Raw genomic sequence first — 20,993 nt, 5'->3', positions numbered from 1 at the left:
AGAATCGAACCCGGGACCTTTCAGTCCGCAGGCTGATGCTCTATCCACTGAGCCAAACCGATTTCGGCTAGTTTGTTGGATTTTTAAAAAGAACTTACTGCCGAAACCGGTTTGGCTCAGTGGATAGAGCGTCAGCCTGCTGACTGAAAGGTCCCAGGTTCGATTCTGGTCAAGGGCATGTACCTTGGTTGCGGGCACATCCCCAGTGGGGGGTGTGCAGGAGGCAGCTGATGGATGTTCCTCTCACTTCCATGTTTCTAATTCTCTATCCCTCTCCCTTCCTCTCTGTAAAAAAATCAATAAAAATATATAAAATAAAGTCTATAAAAAGAACTTACTACTTTTTGGTGTGATTTCTAGAATAAACTTGGAATTAAGCATGTTTGTTTACATTTTAAGGCATCTGAATTTTATATGTACTATTTTTAAAAACAATATTTTTATTGTTTTCAGAGAGTAAGAGACTGGGAGAGAGAGATAGAAACATCAGTGATGAGAATCTTTGATCAGCTGTCTTCTGCATGCCCCCTACTGGGGAACTGAACCCACAGCCCAGGCATTCAACCATGACCTTCTGGCTCATAGGTCAGCATTCAACCACTGAGCCATGCTGGCTTGGCTTATATGTACTATTTTAACATAACTTTGGTTTAGACTTAATTTTTATAGTGATATATTTCCTCTGTAAAACTACCTCTATCTGTATTCTGTTTATGACTTTTGATTTGAAGAATCAGTTAGGATCTTCAAATAATAAGTGTGTGTGTGAAAAATTTTTACTGGCATGCAAAGGACTTTATTCTGAGTTGATCAGTGAATGCTGTGAGGTTGTGTAATAATGTTAAATTATTAATATCTATACTAATAAAAGGGTAATATGATAATTAGACCAGGAGACCTTCTGGACATCCTTCCGGACAAAGCCATGGTGGTGGGGCCCAGGCAGAGGCTGTTAGGGATGATCAGGCTGGCAGGGCAGAGCAGTTGGGAGCAGGCTGGGGGGAGGGGGGAGGTGAGGGCGAACAGGCCAGCATGGGGGGCATTTGGGGGTGAGCAGGCTGGCAGAGGGGTCAGTTGGGGGCAAGAAGACTAGCAAGGGGGCAGTTGGGGCCAAGCAGGCTGGTGGGGGGGCAGTTAGGGGCGAGCAGGCTGGTGGGGCAGACAGTTAAAGGTGATCAGGCTGGGAAGCAGTGGTTAGGGAAAATCAGGCAGGCAGGCAGGTGAGTGGGTAAGAGCCTGTGGTTCCAGATTGCAAGAGGGATGTCCAACTGCTGGTTTAGACCCTATTGGAGAAGGTGCAGGCTGGGCTGAGGGACATCCCTCCCTGTGAACGAATTTTGTGCACTGGGTCACTAGCTCTGACATAAATGGCTTCTCACAGATACTTTCTGATTCTCCCAGAAGCGTGATCCAGGCACTATTAAACTAGAGAGAGTAGACTCTGTGGTTTATATAATAACCCTTATCATTCTTCCATGTTCCTAATAATGTGTTTTGGAGCTGGTTTTTAGATTGTCAGCTTTATTTATTTTAAATTATGGCCTTTAAATTGCCATTGATTTAGTCTCACTGTTACCCATATTGTTTTTCCCTTCTTTTTGAACTAATGGAAAGTAAATGAAGAAATAAGAATTGAATTACTTTATACTTCATTTTTTGTTTCTCCACAGAGTGTCACTCTTCTCCAGAAATTTATTCAGCTTGATGTTTCTATAGCACAGGAAATGGTTTTAAAAGAAAATGAAATATAAGAATTTTATATTCATTGTTTTCAGTCTTGAGCAAAACAATAGAGAATTTATTTATTCTTATGTTATTGAATAGTAGTGTTATAATTTTACAGTTCTCTATTATTACTCATTTAATCACAATAAAGTAACAACATTATATTACAAAAAATTGGCAAAATAAAATCACCCATATTTTTGTCACTTTAATTCAGCCATTATTATTTTTTCTAGTGTAGTTTCCTGTATAGATTTCTGCATAGGTTTCATCAGAGTGCAACCTCATTCTTTATTCTTTTTCATTAACATCAAATAGTTTTATATTGCTGTGTATTTTTAATAACCAACATTTAAATTGCATGCAATATTGTTGTTAATATGACACAAATATAATCACCCTTGATGATTGAATATTTATATTCTTTTTGCATTATAGTCAACGGGGCTACAAACATTTTTATAAATATAACTTCTCTACATTTTTGTTATGTGGATTATATTATTATGATTGGTTCCCAGAGGTAGATAAAAAAGGGAATGAACATTTTTATGCTTTTTGAATTATATTACCAAATTATTTCCAAAAGGATTATAGCAGTTTGCACTAGCAATCTGCAAGTGTTTTACCATTCTTTTTGCCAATGTTGAATATTTTCTTCCTCAGTCTCCCTGTCTCACTCTGTCTCTCTTGATGTCTCTTTATCTCTCTGTCTCTCTCTGTCCCTCTGTTTCTCTCTCTCTCTCTCTCTCTCTCTCTCTCTCTCTCTATATATATATATATATATATATATATATGTATATACTGGTATACTATGTTAAAAATGGTACTTTGTTGTTTTTTATTTTACCCTAGAGGCCCAGTGCACGATATTCATGCATGGGGTGGGAGCGGGATGGGGGGGGGGGGTGTCCGTCAGCTCAGCCTGCACCCTCTCTAATCTGGGATCCCTCTCACAGTCCAGGACTGCTGGCTCCCAACTACTCGCCTGCCTGCCTTCCTGATTGCCCCTAACCTCTTTGCCTGCTAGCCCGATCACCCCCTAACAACTCCCATGTCAGCCTGATTGATGTCTAACTGCTCCCCTGCCAGCCTGTTTGCCCCCAACTTCCCTCCTCTGCCAGCCTGGTCACCCCTAACTGCCCTTCCTTGCTGGGTTGATCGCCTCCAACTGCCCTTCATTGCAGGCCTGGTCCCTCTCAACTGCCCTCCCTTGCAGGCCTGGTGCCTCCCAACTGCCCTCCTCTGCTGGCCACCTTGTGGTGGCCATCTTGTGTCCACATGGGGGCAGCCATCTTTGACCACATTGGGGAAGCTATTGTGTGTTGGAGTGATGGTCAATCTGCATATTACTCTTTTATTAGATAGGAGAGAGGCCTGTTGCACGGGTGGGGGCCAGGTTTGCACTGAAGGGTGTCCTGGATCAGGATGGGGGTTCCCTTGAGGTGTTGGGTGGGCTGGGTGAGGGGCCTGTGGTAGTTTGCAGGTCAGCCATGTACCCTGATGACCCAAGTGGAGGCCTTGATATCTGGAATTTATGTACCTTCTATCAATATAATTGAAACTGTAGCCTGGAGCGGAGCCAAGCCTCCTGTCACTGCGTGGCTGACAGCCATTTCTGTTTGGATTTGTTTACCTTCTATAATTGAAACTTTGTAGCCTTGTGGAGGCCTAGGCCGGCAAGGGCAGGTGGAAAGCTTGACTTTCTCGTTGCCTGGGAAACCCAAGCCTCCCTCCTGCTCTCTGTAGCTCTAGCCATCTTGGTTGGGGTTAATTTGCATACTCGCTCTGATTGGCTGGTGGGCGTGGCTGATAGTTGTTGAGTGTAGCAAAGTGATGGTTGATTTGCATATTACTCTTTTATTAGGTAGGATTCTTTCATTACTGGACAATATTATAATTTCTCTATATATTTGCTTACTAGATGCGAGTTATCTTTATATTATTTACTTATTTAATGCTTAATTTTCTTTTAGCAATTTTAAAAGTTAGATTTATAATAATAACATTAACACCTTGGTTTTGTTCATTGAAAACAAATTGAAGTTGACCTTCTTATTCTTTCATTAAAATTTCATATTGTATTATTAATTTACCTTTATAATGTCTCTATATAAAAGGCTGATATGCTAGGTGTCTGACTGTCTGGGTAATGGTCACATAGCAATGCTCACCTTCATCTCCCTAGTGACTAGCCTTTTTGCAGTTTCTTCAGCCCAGGTGTAAACATTTAACACTTTAACTAAATGTCTGTGAAGAATTTTCCAGTGCTTCATCTCATTTGATCCTTACAGAAGTCCTAGAGTAGGTAGATGGGAGACGGAGTGGAATCCTGTTTTCTTTTTATTAGCCAGAAAACAGAGATTTAGAAAGTTTAGAAACTTTACCAAACTGAAAAGAAGTAAGAAATGGTGGACCTTGAAAATGACTTCAAATTTTCTCACTTCACAGATTATAGTCAAACACTGCTGCAGTTAAATATTTTACCCTTTGTTCTCCCTGCATGATCGACAATAATAATCTGCTTTGTGTTGATATTTACTGCTGTGTGGCTGACAATTACCTGAAAGAGAAGTTGGGGTGCTTCACTGGGCTGGAAAAAGTTTAGCTACATCAAAAAACCAGGTCTAATTAAGCAAGTTTATTCTATATCTATAAAAGGCTAAATTGTCTCATGCATATATGATACAAATAAAGCTTCAAATGCATGTGTATCATTCTGTCATTGTTGATCATGAATTTGGTTGACACTTCTATTATAGAAAAAGGGAAAATAGCGAAATTAAAGTATTTCTTCTAATTCCTTTCAATGTGCATGAATTTGTGCACTGGGCCACTAGTAGAATGATAGAAGAATGAGCATAGAGCTTTCTTTTGAGCATATAATTTATTTTGAAACTGGATTTATTTTCCTGATGGCCCTAAGTATACTGTGATTTTCCTTACCATATGTATATTTTGCAGCCAAGAATACTTTAGGTGGTGGAGATAACTGACAATTTTCTAATATTGTAGGAAAAAAGGAGCGAAGGTTGTATCTAAGAGAATTGATGATTTCAAAGAAAAGTTTCAACATCAACTTGGGAGAGTCTTAGATCCGTAAGTTAATGATTAACTTCGAATCGAGAGTGTCTGTAGATTGAATTTTAAAAGTACTCTTGTGGTAAATGTTGGCTCGTGATCTGTTTCTATCTATTAAATAAGAAAGCCATCCTTGTGTGTTGATCTGTCAGCTTCCTCAGTGTCTGTAGTTGCAGGAAAAGTGCTGAGTTCTCCGGGATGGAGAGGCATTTGGAGAAGAGGGAGGGGGAACTTTGTGTAAAGCTTTATTTCATTTTAACTTACTATGTTACATTTTCCTCTCTCTTCCCTGTCTCTGGAGACCTTCTGTTCGATAATGTCATAGTTTGGTTATAGGAGAAAATATGGGCTATTAAAAACATATGGCAAACATATTTTAAATTCCAGGGATGCCATGTGGTGGGTATTTTAACTAAAGGATTTGTTTTCTTGGCTAGCATTGCAGAAACAATGAATGTTCATCCGGACCACACATTTGGAGCTTGTCTCCGTCCTGACGACTATGGTAAATACACAGACTTTCTCCTTACAAAACAAACAGCACACCCTCCCCACCACCTGGCAGCCACACACACACAACGTTATGCAGTTACGTTCCTCTCAAAGCTTCTAATTTTAGATGCTTAAAATATCATAGGAATATTAATAAGAAAAGTTTGTAACACAAGAAAGAAAAAAAGTTTTCGTGTCATGTTTGAAAGAGGCACAAATTAAAGCCTTTGTAATGAATTTCTTCAGTCAATTAGGGCTCACAGTTTTATTTAGAAAATACATGTGGCCTTTATTAAACAAGCCAAAGTGAAGTGGGGCAGCCTTTTAATGAATCAGCTATTGTACTAGGCCCTTGCTACTCAAAATGTGGTCTGCAGGCAGGCAGTGTTGTCTCTGCAAGCTTCTTAGAAATGCAAAATCTCAGGCTCCACCCAGACCTGCCAAGTCAGAAACCCAATTTTCATAATATTTCCAGATGAATTATACTTACCCTCTATTTTGAGAAAGCACTGTACTCTACAACCACATAATTAAGAGCTGCTCTCTTTCTAATCAATCATTTAATCATTTTCTAAAAGTGGTTACAGAAACTTAGCAGGAGTTTTTTTTTTATTTCTAAGCAAACTTAAAAAAAATTAAAAAATATATATTTTATTGATTTTTTACAGCGAGGAAGGGAGAGGGCTAGTTAGAAACATCAATGAGAGAGAAACATCCGTCAGCTGCCTCCTCCTGCATACTCCCTATTGGATATGTGCCCGCAACCAAGATACATGCCCTTGACTAGAATCGAACTTGGGACCCTTGAGTCTGCAGGCCAATGCTCCATCCACTGAGACAAACCGGCTAGGCTAAAAAAAAAAATTTTTTTAATTGATTTTTTAAAAGAGAGACAAAGGAAGAAGTAGAGAGAGAGAAAAATCGAAGTGAGAGCTAGAAAGACATCGATCAGCTGTTTCCTGCATACCTCTAGCAGGGATCCAGCCTGCAACTCAGGGACTTTATTAAATATGCAGGTTCCTGGGATCCATGCCCAGATAGTCTGACTCAGTAGGCTCTTACACACACTAAAGTTTAAGAACTACTACTGAAGGTGATTTAGTTAAAGTCCACTCACTGACAAAATAAATATTTATTTTTATGTGAGTTTATGCAGCACAGTGTTTTGGAGCATCATTAATTCAGGGAAGTTCCTTTAAGTCATGAAAGATAAAAGATAAATGAAAGCAATGGCATGTGGTCATTGCTTCCAAATAAGTGAAGGGGTCATGGGCCAGGATGCTTAGTTAATGAAGCTGAGGATGGGGTAGGGGTGTTGGTAGTGGCATAGGGAGAAGCAGGACTGGGAAATGGGAACTTGATCTGCAGACTGAAGGTGGACTATAAACCCATATTAGGGGGGGAGAAGGAATTTGAGTCCAGTTTTTAAAAAGAAAATGTTTTTATTGATTTCAGAGAGAAGAAGGGAGAGGGAGAGAGAGAAACATCAACGATGAGAGAATTTCAATCGGCTGCCTCCTGCACGCCCCCAACTGGGGATTGAGCCCAAACACTAGGCATGTGCCCTGACTGGTAATTGAACTGTGACCTCCCAGTTCATGGGTTGATGCTCAACCACTGAGCAATGCAGGCCAGGCTTGAGATCAGTTTTTACAGGGGCTCCCAGAGGTTCAGCCATCTCTGAGGCATATAGAGTGGCCCCCACATGACATCAGCCCCAGCTTTCCAGTCCTCAGCATTGCAGCTAAGAGGCAGTCAGGTTCCAGTGTCATAGGAAATGACTTGACAGCTGAGCAGGGCTAATGATGCCCCCACAAAATTTATTTCTTCAGATTTTTTTCATTGAACAGACAAGTCACATAAAACAGAAATATTAGTGTTTGTCCATTCATGTATTTTTTTATACACAAGATTTTGTCTTGCTGGATCATGGCATTGGAGTTAGGTAGATTTTTCATTCATAAAAGTTGTTTGATCACTCTCTTTAGCATGAGAATACAATTGACAAACTTTATATTCATATAAAAGACTTTTCCCTCTTCTTCAATAGGCTCTGATGACCTCATCTATAATAGACTCCCGAGTGAATACCTTCGAGGCAAGGATAGGGAGCGAGCCCTGGTCGCAGCAGTTCGTCATCACTTGAAGAACTTTAACTGCGAAAAGTTTGACTCTTTGGTGGCAGCCTTCAGGCACTATGACAAGGCCAGTAGTAGAGCAGAGCTTTTTGGTTTGTGTGTGGGTTTCCAGATCCCTGCAGATGGGTGTAGACCTGGGGCCAGGGAGCTCTGGCCTGTGGGTCAAATTCAGTCCACCTCCTGTTTTAGTAAATAGTCTTACATGCCCATGTGTTTTGAGTGTTGTCTGTGGCTGCTTTTGTATTACAAATGCACAGTAGTGCGTCAGAGACTGCATGGCCTATGAGACCTACAATATATACTTTTTGGTCCTTGACAGAAAAAATTTTCTGACCTTTGCAGTGGTTGTCAACGTGTGGTTCTTTACTACCATCACTATCACTTGGGAATGTGTTTAAAATGCACATTGCAACACCCACCCCAGACCTACTGAATTAGGAACTCAGGGGTGGAGCATGGCAACTGAGCTTTAACAAGCCCTTCAAGTGATTCTGACACACATTCAGGTTTGAGAGCCACCGATGTAGATTATTTAACTAGTGTGTACTGGGAGCAATGGGAGGGAAGCACCGTGGATCCCTGGGGAAGACTCCTGAGGCAGAGACAATCTACATATAAATCTGAATATGCACACACAGTACTATCAGTCTAGGTCCATGCCTCTCTTTTGGGGAGCAGGGTGTGGTTTCAGTTTTGAGAAGGCAAGATCATTCAATTTTCAAGTTACTCTAAATTGTATCCTTTGATAAAGTAGTAGATCAACCTAGAGCTGTGGAGTTACCTGACCCCATTATAGGTCATCAGAGGACTGCTTTACCAAGCTGCTTGCCTTTAGGTTATACTAAGGAACACTATTATATAAACTGCTTGTGAAACCATGGCACATTTTTGTTTTTATGTACACAAGACTATTTATTTTTGTCAAGTGCATTCTCTGAATAAGGAAACCCTGTCTTTTCACAGGTAATAACTGCTTCACCTAAGTATTTGGTTTGTTTTTACCTTATAAATAACATGAATTTTGCACTAACTGTCCAGATCTTTTTGACTAGGCCACCAGAAAGCTCAGAGCCAATTCAGTGAAACTCATCTAGTTTGTGAATATGATCTTATAGCATACATGTTGTATGCTCTTTTTATTCAGATTTCATCTTAATTTTTTCCATCTTTATATTCTTTTTGCCCTGATTTCCTCACTTTTATTTTGGTTCTGTTTTTATCTTGTACTTATTCTTATTAATTGTACTTATTTTTCTAGGCAGTCTAACAACCATTTTAAAATGATTCTAATATAAACAAGTAAAAGTTTATAAATAAATCTGTGATGATGTGATGTATCATCTTGATATGAGAAGAAAAAAGAACAGAATAATTTTAGTTTATTTCAGAAGGAAAAATATTCCTATTTCTCTTCCTCTGTTGAGTATAGTTTTGAAAATGTTACACTTTATAATTTTTTACCTTAAAAGAATCTTGATCACTCATAGGCTAATTAATTTTAAGTCCATTCATTTTATTTGTTTTTAGATTAGGGCCTGTATACCTGTGTTGTCCTAATGCATAAAAAGTGGGTTAATATTCTCATTTAGGTGTGTACTAATTATGTAGGGACATACACCAATCAGTCATCAATTACACTTCTCACATAGTTGTGTTTAAAGAAAATATAAGTATTCAACCGTTTCTCTGGTTTTTCAATAGAGACCAATTGCTATTTACAGGTAATTTAAAAACAATTTTTCAGAATTAAAATATGTAAGCTAAAATAAATACATTTTAAGCTTAACTCAAAGCCAAGTTATTTTATAAAGATGGTATCCGGGGAAATTTATATAGCAGTGATATGAATAAGAAAACCTACCCAATACTAGTGCTCTGCTTTTAAAAACTTCTTCATTTTAAATGTAATTATAGGCAAGACGATCATCTTAATAGATGTTGATTATCTTAGTGAACCACCAGGCATACTCCTTATGATACAATTAAATTAAGCAGAGAGGAAATTACTGAGAATTATTTAATGCTGCTACACCTTTTAAATAGTAAATTTTTAAAATGTGCAATATAGTGCTCAGTGTCCTAGAGGAGTTTTTTTTTTTCCTGAGAGAGTAATAAGATGTGGGTCTTCCTACTATAGTTGTAGGATAATTTTTGATTATTTGAATTTTCTATCATTGAATGTCCTTATTTATTTATTTATTTATTTATTTATTATAGTGTTGTTGTTGTTTTTCTGTTAATCCTTACCAAGGACATTTTTCCATTGGGAATTTTTTTTTTTTTTTTTTTTTTTTTTTTTAAAGAGAGTAGAAGGGGAAAAGATAGAAAGAAACATCTATGTGAGAGTGACAAATTGATTAATTGCCTCCCCCACCTTTCCCCTAAATTAGGCCAGGAATGGAGCCTGCAAATGCTGTACGTACCCTTGATTGGAATCAAACCCATGCTCCTTCAGTCTGTGGCCCGATGCTCTATCTATTGAGCCAAATCGGCTAGGGCTTGAATGCCCGTTTTTAATTTAATGCCAAAACAAGACTAACAAAATATTTTCCCCTAAATGAATCCTGTTGGCTTAGAGAGGGTTAATTCTGTTATTTATTGAGCACACAATAAATCACACATTATTATGGATAATGTGTAGACTTTCCATTTAGGAACCTTAAAATCTAGAGGGTGGAAAATGCATCATGCCCAAGAATGGTCACAACAGAGTCCCACACTTTCAAAAATTAGGCCTATAGCTGAAACTGGTTTGGCTCAGTGGTGGAGCATCGGTCTGCGGACTGAAAGGTCCCAGGTTCGATTCCGGTCAGGGGCATGTACGTTGGTTGCAGGCACATCCCCGGTAGGGGGTGTGCAAGAGGCAGCTGGTCCATGTTTCTCTCTCATTGACGTTTCTAGCTCTCTATCTCTCTCCCTTCGTCTCTGTAAAAAATCAATAAAATATATTTTAAAAAAATTAGGCCTATATAATTCTCACTCCTTTTATTCTAATTATTATCCAGGAAGCAGATGAGATGGGGTGGATTCCTTTTTGGGGGCAGCTGCATTCAGAGACAAACCTGCTTTACTGTAAGATGTATGAGCAGGAGCTGATAAGGAAGGTAGTCCATTTGTAAGGCTATTCCAAAGCTCAGATGGCTGTGGATGGTTGAGAGCAGGAATGGTTCATAGAATACCTTGCCGAACAGCTCATTGTTGAATAGCTTTTGGGCTATATATAAGGCACAGCACTGTCAGACTGAAAATGGTCCAGAAAGCAAAACACATGACTCAGATAAATTTCACGGGCCATTCTGTTGTGACTGGAGCTGGTTGATTAGACTGCATAGCTGTTTCATAACTTGAAAAAGTGTCAACAGTGGTGAGGCACCATTCAGAGCTCTGAGAGGGGACAGAGCCTGCCAGGAGCATGGAGCAATGTCTTGTGTGCAATGTGTTTCCCTTGCCTCATGAGACAAATGGGTCAGCTTGTGGCAGGAGTCACAGTTTGGCACAGGGTGGTAGCCTCTGCATCGGAAACACAGAGTGCTTTCCTTTGTGCCTTGTCTGTGGTGGTGGCTGTGTTGCCACGTCTGGTGCAACGATGGATCTGGGCAGCCATGGCAGCAGTCTGAATGGATCAGGCTCAGAAGCTTGATTCCAGTTATTCTCATTAGAGAAGGGACCCTTATCATAGTCATCTATATGAATTACCCAGAGGCCTCATTCGGTAGCCATGATCTGTTTCCATAGTTTTCAGACTCAAAAAGAAGAGTCTCATCTTCCAGTTTATAGCTTTCTAAATAGCAAACCAAGCAGGCAGGCCATTGGCAACAACCCAAGTGTCAGTAAAACGATAGCAGCTTTGTCAAGGGGAGTATTGGCCAGAGCCATTAGAATGGCCTTGATTTCTGCTCACCGAGTAGAGTGACCATGTGTATGTTCGGTCCTTCGGAGCTCTCATTGAGGTCCAAAGCCACAGCAGCCCAGTGAAGACCACTGGCTTTCAGGTTAGTGAATGAGTCCCAGGCACACGGGGAGCCTCTGTGAACTGAATGGTCCTATTGAGCCAGTCCTATTCAGGTAGCAAAGATGCATCAAGTTTTCCCCCTAAGGATTGCTGCCCTTTTCATGTAAAGCTGAGATGTAACTGGGGTCAGGCCGGCTGCCTTCTTGAATATACCATTACCATTTCACAAATGAGGCTTGTTACGTCCTTTCTATCTTGTTAATCATTGAGTCCAAGTTGGCTCACTTCAGAATGCTTATCGGTCTGGAAAGTTACAAGGCCTCCGTGGGTCAAGTGTTTTAGTTTCAACAAGAGCTCAGGAACTGGCTAATAGCTGCTTTTCAAACGCTGTCTGCCTCGTTGTGGGGTAGGGGTGGGGAGTGGGGGAACGAGTCTTAAAGCTCAAGGGGTGCCTTCCAGTGGAGGTTGCCTCTTTTTTTCCAGAGGCTCTAAGTGACGAACTCATTAGTCATGGAGACTTGTAGCTCAAAGGGGCCATTAGGGTTGTGGGGCCTCAAAGTTACTAGCACTTCTCTACGTGTGGCTTTTCTTGATCCTAAGTGCCTCTGGGTCTTCAGAACATTCCCAGTATAGGCACGTCAAGTATCAATATCACTCACACATGTAGCAGTGGAAGCCACAGGAATATTCTATTGCTAGCTTTTCCTCTCCACATCGAGCAAACCCTGCCCAGGCCCTCTAGCTGCATCCAGATTGCTCCTCTCTGACAGACTGAGTAGGATGGTGACTTTGGCACCTGTCTTCAAAGAAGCCACAAAAGTTGGAGTCTCTGCCCCCTTGAAGTTCCACAACATACTTGGACAGCTGCATGTGGCCTTTGATCCCCCCTTGGGGACAGGGAGACCTTAGCCCCACATCTAGTCATCTTTCTTCTTAGAACTGTTGAGGTGTTAGGGTCCGGGGAGTGAGAGATTAAGGGCGTAGGGGGAAGAGAGAATGTCTCTGCATCAGTGAGTAAGAAACATATACTTGCAGTTTGGAGTGGTGCAGTGGTGGCAGGCAGCTCAAAGAAACACACCAACAATGTCGTCAGGCCACACAAATGGGAAAAAACACACAAACCCTAATGTTTTCAGTCCACACAAAGCCATACTATACTGGGCAGCAAGGTTGTCATTATTGACACCATCTATTTCCGTTTTGAAGATCCTCTGGGTTCAACAGCCACAGCCCAACGTTGCTTTTCAGCCAGGGCTGTGGGGTTTGCTTTTTTGGTTGACTTGGGTTTGTAGCAGAGGATTTCATACCAGGGGAGTCTACTTTAATCTAGGGCCTTTGTAGCTCCCTTGTCAAGATAGTATCTTTTAACAGAAACAGACACATAAAAAAAAAGGTGGTATGTTTTAAATTCTCCTTCTGTTTCAACATAAGGGGTAGGGACGTTTTCCAGGCCTATGGATCTGAAGACAGGAATTTATCTAGAACTATAGGATCAGTGTCTTGGTCTCCAGGGATCACCTTCATCATTGTAAATCTAATTCTAGTCAATGAGTCCTAGTCAATGAGTAGTTATGATTTTTCCTTTTCTATCTTAGAGAAATCTCTCTCTCTCTCTCTCTCTCTCTCTCTCTCTCTCTCTCTCTCTGTCTGTGTGTGTGTGTGTGTGTTATAGTTTTAAGAAATAATAAATGAGCATTATTGGCTCTGCCCCTTCACCTCCTGAGTGAATCAGCCAGTTTCTGCCCAGGGCCGTCATACATTTCCCTCCCATCACACTCAGTGTAGGTGCTCCTGTATTAAACGTTCTCTGAAAGGGAACTTCCCCTCCCACCAGACCAGGGTGAATTGGAGTGCTAACTGTCCCAATGAGGGCTCACCACCAGATTGGTAACAGGCACCCTCTTGCCCATAGGAGTGTTAACAACAAGCAGGCAACTGACTGTCTTAGAATCCACCTCCCTGTAACTTGGCTGGCAGCTGCTTCCCCAATTCTTTCTCATGACCAGGCCATGAAGCGGAGGATCCCTCACTGCCCAGGTGGGACACCAGAACACTCTGAAAGCGAGAACCTTGTAGAGAGCTGTCAAAAGTACACCGCATGGTTCAGATGGAATGTCAGGCATGAGTCACGGTCACATCTGCTCAGTGTGAACAGCATGATTTAAATTTAAAAGAAATTATTAAATAGAATTAACAAAGATTCTGAGCCATACCTTGCTCCAACCAGGGTTGCCATTACTGTGCACATAGCAGGTCCACACCAGGAAGATCAATCTTGTTTAATATTTGACTCCTCTTATGTGACAAATAAGATTCATTCATTGAATTGATGTGGTAGAGTTTGTTCTTTTTTTTCTTAAATGGAATGATAGGTGTTGCATACCCTACTTTTGAAGACAATGCTCACTTTAGCTTTTTTTTTTGCCTCATGTCTAACAGAAGGGAGATGGGGTGATAGATAAAGAAGAACTTCTGGAATCTTGTGAACAAGCCAACTTGCACTTAGATGAGAAGCTCCTGGACCAGCTATTTGCCTACTGTGACGTGGATAATGATGGGCTGATTAACTTCCTGGAATTTGCAAATTTTCTTAACTGGAAAGATAAAATGCCTCTGAAAGAGTATGAAGAGAGGGTTGTCATTAAAGGTAAGTTTGAAGCTTTGCCAAACTCTTAAATGGACTTTTATATTTCCATTTTTCTAGGAGGGCATCTCAACTTTAATATTGTGTATTTAAAAATATGTACATATATACATATTTATTTGCTTGTTTATGCATATATATGTATAGAAGGGTAGGAAAGAATTTGATAACATTTGCTATTTCCAGGGAGGGGGAACTGGGTAGCTGAGGGATAGGGTAGCAGTGAGACTCAGCTTTTAATCTTATGTTTTTGTATCTTTTGAACTTTATTACTCATTTCAGAGAAAAAAATTAAAAGCAAAAAAGAATTTATTCAGAAGCCCAAAATGTGATATGCAGTTTCTTAGAAAGCTGTTCAAAAATCATTTTTATAGCCGAAACTGGTTTGGCTCAGTGGATAGGGCGTCAGCCTGCAGACTGAAAGGTCCCAGGTTCGATTCCAGTCAAGGGCACGTACCTTGGTTGCAGGCACATCCCCAGTAGGAGGTGTGCAAGAGGCATCTGATCGATGATTCTCTCTCATCAATGTTTCAAACTCTCTATCCCTCTCTCTTCCTCTCTGTAAAAAAATTAATAAAATATATTTAAAAAATCATTTTTTATAGAGTAACTAGAGGCCCAATGCACAAAATTCATGCATGGGTAGTGTCCCTAGTGGCTACTAGCTACCAGCTGGGGCCTCCCTTCCCATGGTTGGCTGGCTGGCTCCGCCCCCTGGTCGAATTCCCAGTCAAACTCCCGGTTGAACTCCCGGTTGAGGGGACAATTTGTATATTAGGCTTTTATTATATAGGATTAGCTCTCCTCCCCCAGGGAAAATGAATAGTAAGAAAATTTAACCTTTTAGTTTTTGTAAACAATAACAAAATATAAAACCATAATCTTCACTTTTATGCAAATATCTTCATGCTTACATATTATATACCTGCATCACTACTTATATATAGATATACATATATACATATTTGTATGTGTGTATGCATATGTTTAAGTATAGCTAAAATCACAGTGAATGTAGCATTTTAATTTTATTATTTTTTAAAATTTAACTTTCAAATTACTGTGGAATGAAGAGATAATTTTATGGTTTCTATAAACAGTTTCTTCATGCTGTTGTATTATGAATTACTAAACCATTTCCTTACTCTTTGAAATTTTGGTTGTTTCCAGACAGTTTTAAAGTAATATGGGTAACACTATAACGATTATTATCTCTCAAAAAGCTTTCTGTTTCTAATTATATCTCATTTCTTATGAATGCTATTATTACCCCAGAAGTAACTCTCTTTACATATTTTTGTTTCGCTTTTCTAAATGATTTTAACAATTTGCAACTTTACCAGCCAACGCTGTGAGACAATTTTATTCCAACTGTGTTACCACTGAGTGTTATTTCAAACATTCTTGTAATTTAGTTGGTATATACTGATGCATCATTTGCTTTAATTTTCAAATCTTGATTATTAGAGAGATAACTATTTTAAAAGGTTGTTCACATTTTTATTTTCTCTCTTCTAAAAAGCAAAGATACTTCTGTTTCTATTTTTTTCTTAGTCCTCACCTGAGGATATTTTTGCATTAATTTTTAGAGAGTGGAAGAGAGGGAGAGAGGAGGAGAGACAGAGAGAGAGATACACATCGATTGGTTGCTTCCCGAATGTACCCTGACCTGGGCCAGGGATCGAGCCTGCCACCGAGGTACATGCCCTTGACAAAATCGAACCCATGACCCTTCAGTCCAAGTGCCAACACTCTAACCACTGAGAAAAACCACCTAGGGCCTACTGCTTTTATTTTTACTCCTTGGTCATGCCTTTCTGCAAGGCCAAAACCAAATTTTGGGCTGTACTGCTGACATGAGCCCTTACCAGTTTCTGGGATGGCCTTTCTAGTCTACCCACTCGGGAAGCAGGCACATCTTCCCTACCTCATGAAGCTCTCAGAAGCATGGGTGTTGTTTTTCTTCTTGGCACAACTCATGGATTGGAGGGAAGCAGAAGCCTATTTTCAAACCAGACAGTCTTTCATATCAGGATTTGGTGCGTGACTTTGTCAGCCATTTTCAATGGAATGCTTGAGATTTTTGTCTTTTAAGATAGTGCCCTATGGGTCAGAAAGGCCTCAGAAATTGTCTTATATCAAATCAATCCTACTGCTGACTTCTGCAGGAAAGGTGGTGGTGATGGGGTAAGTACTTTAAGAGAATGGCTTTCAAACACTTTTCTGAGGAATAGGTTTTCACACTGTGAGCAAATTTCTGCTTTTTTGTGTGTTTGGGAAGGAGTGGCAGGTGAGGATCTGCAATGGGCCTGAATGCTTTCATGGCAACAACTGGTGGGTGCTTAAATGGGGGGTGCAGACTTTACAGAGACGTGTCTTTTCTGGTTTGCCACTGTTCCCACTCTGCTCTCATACTGGGACACCATTTGCCTTTGCAAACCTGGCTTGAGCTGTTTCAGAACTGAGTTCTTGCAGAGAGTGAAAGGCCACAGCGCCCTCTAGTGCTAGCTGTCAGTTACCAACTCTGTTGGAAAGAATGTCAGGAATGTACTCCTAAGTTTCATAATTGACTCAGCAAAGCAAATGGGCAAAACAGGTCAGAATCTTATAATCTCAGTTCTACCTCAGGGTTTTCTTTTATATGTAGATTTGAAAGAGAGTTATTTATATACTAGTAATCAGCTCCTGAGCTCACAGTGAGTTCGCATCATTTCTCCAAATGTTTCAATACACAGGCCTCCCTTCCATGATCAGGTATGTGTGGAATTTACAACTCTAAATGTGTCTTTCGCTAGGAACAACTGTAGTAATTCTGTGGTTCAAGTTCAATGGGAAAGTAATCTCTAATTTTTAAAAAGAGGAAAGAAAAAGAATAGGTTCTTTGATTTTTTTATTCGTTCATATTTAAGAGCTTTATTCTAGAGTCAAGGGAGTGGAATGGTGAAAAGAAACATTAGACCAGGCCTCAGTTTCCTGGGACATGACATTGGCCTGAACTTGCTCTTCCACAGTGAGGTGCTGGTAGCTGTGGAGGGTTTACACCAGCCCAGTCTCAGTTTTCCACCAGCAAGAAGAAACTAAATGTGAAAAATGATTTTGTTGTGGAGTTGTAAGAACCAACTAGTAACTTCTTCCTATATATTCCTCGGTCATTCATTCCCCCCACCGCCCCTTTCTCTCTTTGCTTATAGGTGGGAAACCAGATTGTGCAAACCCTGCTGAGGGTATTTCTAGAGAATCAGAACCAACCCTCCTGATAAAGCCTGAAGACATTGTCTTAAATGACAGCTCAGAAAAGACTCTCCGGACACTTCTGAGGCCAAAGGATAAAGTTGCCAGCCACTATAAGACCACTTCTTCTGCTATCAATGCGGTGGTAGGAGCTGTCCCTTCCATGTGTGAGTATGTCAAAGTGTTGGCTGAGATATAAAATGATCAGCAAACATGGAAGTGATGTGTTCTTCCTCTGCCCTGGCATCATCCCCAGGGTTGATTTCCATGAGGCTGTACATTTCTCAAAGCCTAGGGTCTTTGGCTTCATTCTATACCCAAGCAGCCAGGGCGTCTTGGTACGTTTAGGCTGAACTATCCTTAGTGGTGATCCGAGTAAAAGGATTCTCTCGATATTAATGAAATGGAAACCATCACCGATCAGAACACTGAATTGTATCCAGTGTAGTAATCAGATGTCACTGAGCTTTAGGAGATTTCTAAACCACGTGACTCTTAAGCTACACATAGGTTTGCCTTCAAACATTTGAAGAGCTCTTACAAAAGGTTTCTCACTATCTTCATTTTCCATCTATAAGTTTGCTAGTCCTTCCATAACAAGTGCCACTGACTGGGTGACTTAAACAACATACATTTACTGTACCATCTCACAGTTCTGGAGGTTGGAAGTCCGAGCTCATGGTGTCGACAGGGGTGGTTCCTTCTGAGGGCTGTGAGGGAGAATCTGTTCCGGGCCTCTCCCCCAGCTTTCTGTGACTTGTTGGCAATCTCTGGCACTCCTTGGTTTCTGCTGTATCACCCCGATCTCGGCCTTCCACCTTCTCATGGCATTCTCCTGTGCGAGTTGCCAAATGTCCCCTTTTCTCTAAGGACCCCAGTCATAATAGATTAGGAGCCTACTCCAGTACAATCTCGTCTTAACTTAATCATATCTATTGTACAATGATCCTATTTCCAAATAAGGCCACATTCTAAGTACTGAGGGCTAGAACTTTAACATACAAATCTGAGGAAGATATAGTTTAACTCATAACACCCTATACCTCTATATACTGGCAGTGTGTGTGATGTATAATATATTGGCTATTTAGAAAGACTAATTTATGTTGGTCAAGATCACTTCATGGTACTAAGGACATGATTAAAGTTATACATTTTTTTGAACTGAATTTTATAGACTTGCTATACATTCTGGTATAATGAGGTCTTGCTACTCTTCAGAATAGTGCTGTCCAATAGAAATATCACTGGCGTCGTATGTACTTATAAATTTTTAGTAGCCACATTAAGAAATAGGAAACAAGTAACATTAATTTTAATAATATATATATATATGTTGTATATAATATTTCTAAAATATTATCATATTAACAAGTAATCAATATAAAGTGGTTAAATATCTCACATTTTTGGTAAAACATCTTTGATATTCAGTGTGCATTTTAACTTCTGCCACATCTCAAGTCAGACTAGCCACATTTCAAGTGCTCAAAATAGCCACACGTGACTTGGTGGCTAGTGTATTATGCATCTCCATTTCAAAATGTGTGCTTTCTTCCCTCATCGATGTCCTAGGTTATCCCATCTATGGTGTTCCAACTATTCGGTCTGATATCCCTGTCCCCCGAATTCGCCGCATCGATGATAAAAAGAATTATGGTGAAGAGGGCAATGCCTATTCATTGCTATATCCTTCCATCTTTGGCCAGAAAGGATTGTTTGAAAGAGACTTCTTCCAAACCAGATCCAAAAAAGAGGTACAGCATACTATTTCAAAAGGGTGGAAAGAAATGTCAACCTTCCATAAATACACCAACATAGGAATGTATATTTAACAACAACTACTTAATATCAGACTTTATACAACCTGACCTTGTATATTAGTCATAGGAACTCATTAGGATTCATCCTGGATGGGTGATAAAGCAGGAGCAGTCAGGGCTTCTGAGTTTCAAGTGTATTTGATTATACTGTTAATTTCCCACAAGGGCACATCATTTCCAGGGGATCTTTTAATTCTTGTTTAGATTCTGTTTAATTGATGTATTCTGCAGCTATTCTGTTTCTTTTGGCTTTCCTATTCCCTGTTTAACCTTTCTTTCATTTCCCTCTTGGCTTCCCCCTCCCTCCTGCCACCCCCGTACGCTTTAGAATAAATGTTTTTCCCCTCCCTCAAGTCTTTTATTCCCTCTCCACATCCTAACATTTCTTTTCACTACCAGTTCATATCTTTCTTTTCTTATACTTTCTCTGGGACATGAACAGCATATTTTTCATCTCCCTTTATTAATTACCACTTCAGAGAGATGATTAATAAGCAAAGTGTGCTTATTATGTGTAACTAGAGGCCTGGTGCATGGCCTACCCCCTCTTGCAATCCAGGACCCCTCATCCTGGTCCCTGCTGCCGCTGCTTGGTAGCACTGCCACGGAGGCGGGAGAGGCTCATGCTGCCACAGCTGTGCTCATCAGCTGTGAGCCCAGCATCTGGCGCCCATTGGTCAGCTGAGCGGTGCTCCTGCTGTGGGAGGGCACTGACCACCAGGGGGCCGCTCCTGCATTGAGTGTCTGCACCCTGGTGGTCAGTGTGCATCATAGTGACCGGTTGAGCGCTGTTCGGTTGCTTAGACAGACAGACGACACACACACACACACACACACACACACACACTCTCACAAATTGCCCCCTGTCTCTCCACATACCTTTTTTTTTGGATAAATATTCATAGTCTTTTTTTTTTTTTTTAAATATATATTATTGATTTCTCACAGAGAGGAAGGGAGAGAGAGAGTCAGAAACATCAATGAAAGAGAAACATGGGTCAGCTTCCTCTTGCACACCTCCCACTGGGGATGTGCCTGCAACCAAGGCACGTGCCCCTGACTGGAATCGAACCCAGTACCCCTCAGTCTGCAGGCGGGCACTCCACCCACTGAGCCAAACTGGTTTCAGCTATATTCATAGTCTTATATGTTATAAACATATTATAAAAATACAAATTTATATAAATCTTGGCTTGACTTATAATGTTTTCTTCTAGATTGCGGAGATATTATGTAAGATTGGTGTCAAACTTTCTGATGAAGAATTTGAAAATGTATGGAATCTTGCATCAAAAAAACACCACAGAGGAGAAGTCTGCATAGAGACCATTAGAAATGTTCTAGATGAGCTACGACATGCAGAACGGGCTAAGTGTAAAACAACCATGTGATATTTTGGGAGTTCATTTATTTAAATAAAGGAATTGTTAAGTCTATGTTGACCTGAAATGTTCAGTATGCTCTGGTTTTAGCTATTATATGATAATTCAGTAATCACTGTGTTAGGACTCATATGCCTGTATGTATTGTTAATAAATTAGATTTTGGATTAAAAAATTTATTGTTTTTATAAAGCACCAAATAACGTGACAAGCAAGAGCTTGGAAAGTCACCAAAGGTGTACTTCAGAATGGTATTAGAAGTTTGTAATGTTTAATATGCTTAAGAAGTTTATTCTTTTTTAGTTGGTTGTCTGAAATTCAAACTCTGGTTTGTGATGTCAGGTTCACAAGATGTTGCTTCCACATTTTGTTAATCTTCTCTTTAGGTGTCTTTTTTTAATTTTTAAAAACTTTTTATTAATTTCAGAGAAGAGGAAGGGAGAGAGAGAGTGAAATATCAATAATGAAGAGAACCATTGATTGGCTGCCTCCTGCATGCCCCCTACTGGGGATCTTGCCCACACC

The 20,993-nt window shown here is 40.2% G+C and overlaps 1 protein-coding gene across 1 annotated transcript in view; it reads left to right on the top strand.

Moving 5' to 3' along the window:
* EFHB (EF-hand domain family member B) overlaps window positions 1–20,637 on the top strand; it is a 39,547-nt gene extending 18,910 nt beyond the window's left edge. The window contains exons 7-13 of the mRNA XM_084902967.1: window positions 4,741–4,824; window positions 5,244–5,311; window positions 7,349–7,503; window positions 13,828–14,035; window positions 17,224–17,430; window positions 18,839–19,020; window positions 20,304–20,637. Of these exons, the coding sequence (XP_084759093.1) occupies window positions 4,741–4,824; window positions 5,244–5,311; window positions 7,349–7,503; window positions 13,828–14,035; window positions 17,224–17,430; window positions 18,839–19,020; window positions 20,304–20,477 (1,078 nt within the window). The 3' untranslated portion in view covers window positions 20,478–20,637. The remainder of the gene's footprint in view (window positions 1–4,740; window positions 4,825–5,243; window positions 5,312–7,348; window positions 7,504–13,827; window positions 14,036–17,223; window positions 17,431–18,838; window positions 19,021–20,303) is intronic.
* Window positions 20,638–20,993: the final 356 nt, after the last annotated feature.

Source organism: Pipistrellus hanaki (assembly GCF_964339955.1).
Source record: "Pipistrellus hanaki genome assembly, chromosome: 13".
Taxonomy (NCBI): Eukaryota; Metazoa; Chordata; class Mammalia; order Chiroptera; family Vespertilionidae; genus Pipistrellus; species Pipistrellus hanaki.
Note: the sequence above shows the minus strand (reverse complement) of the source record. Positions and strands in the feature narration are given on the sequence as shown.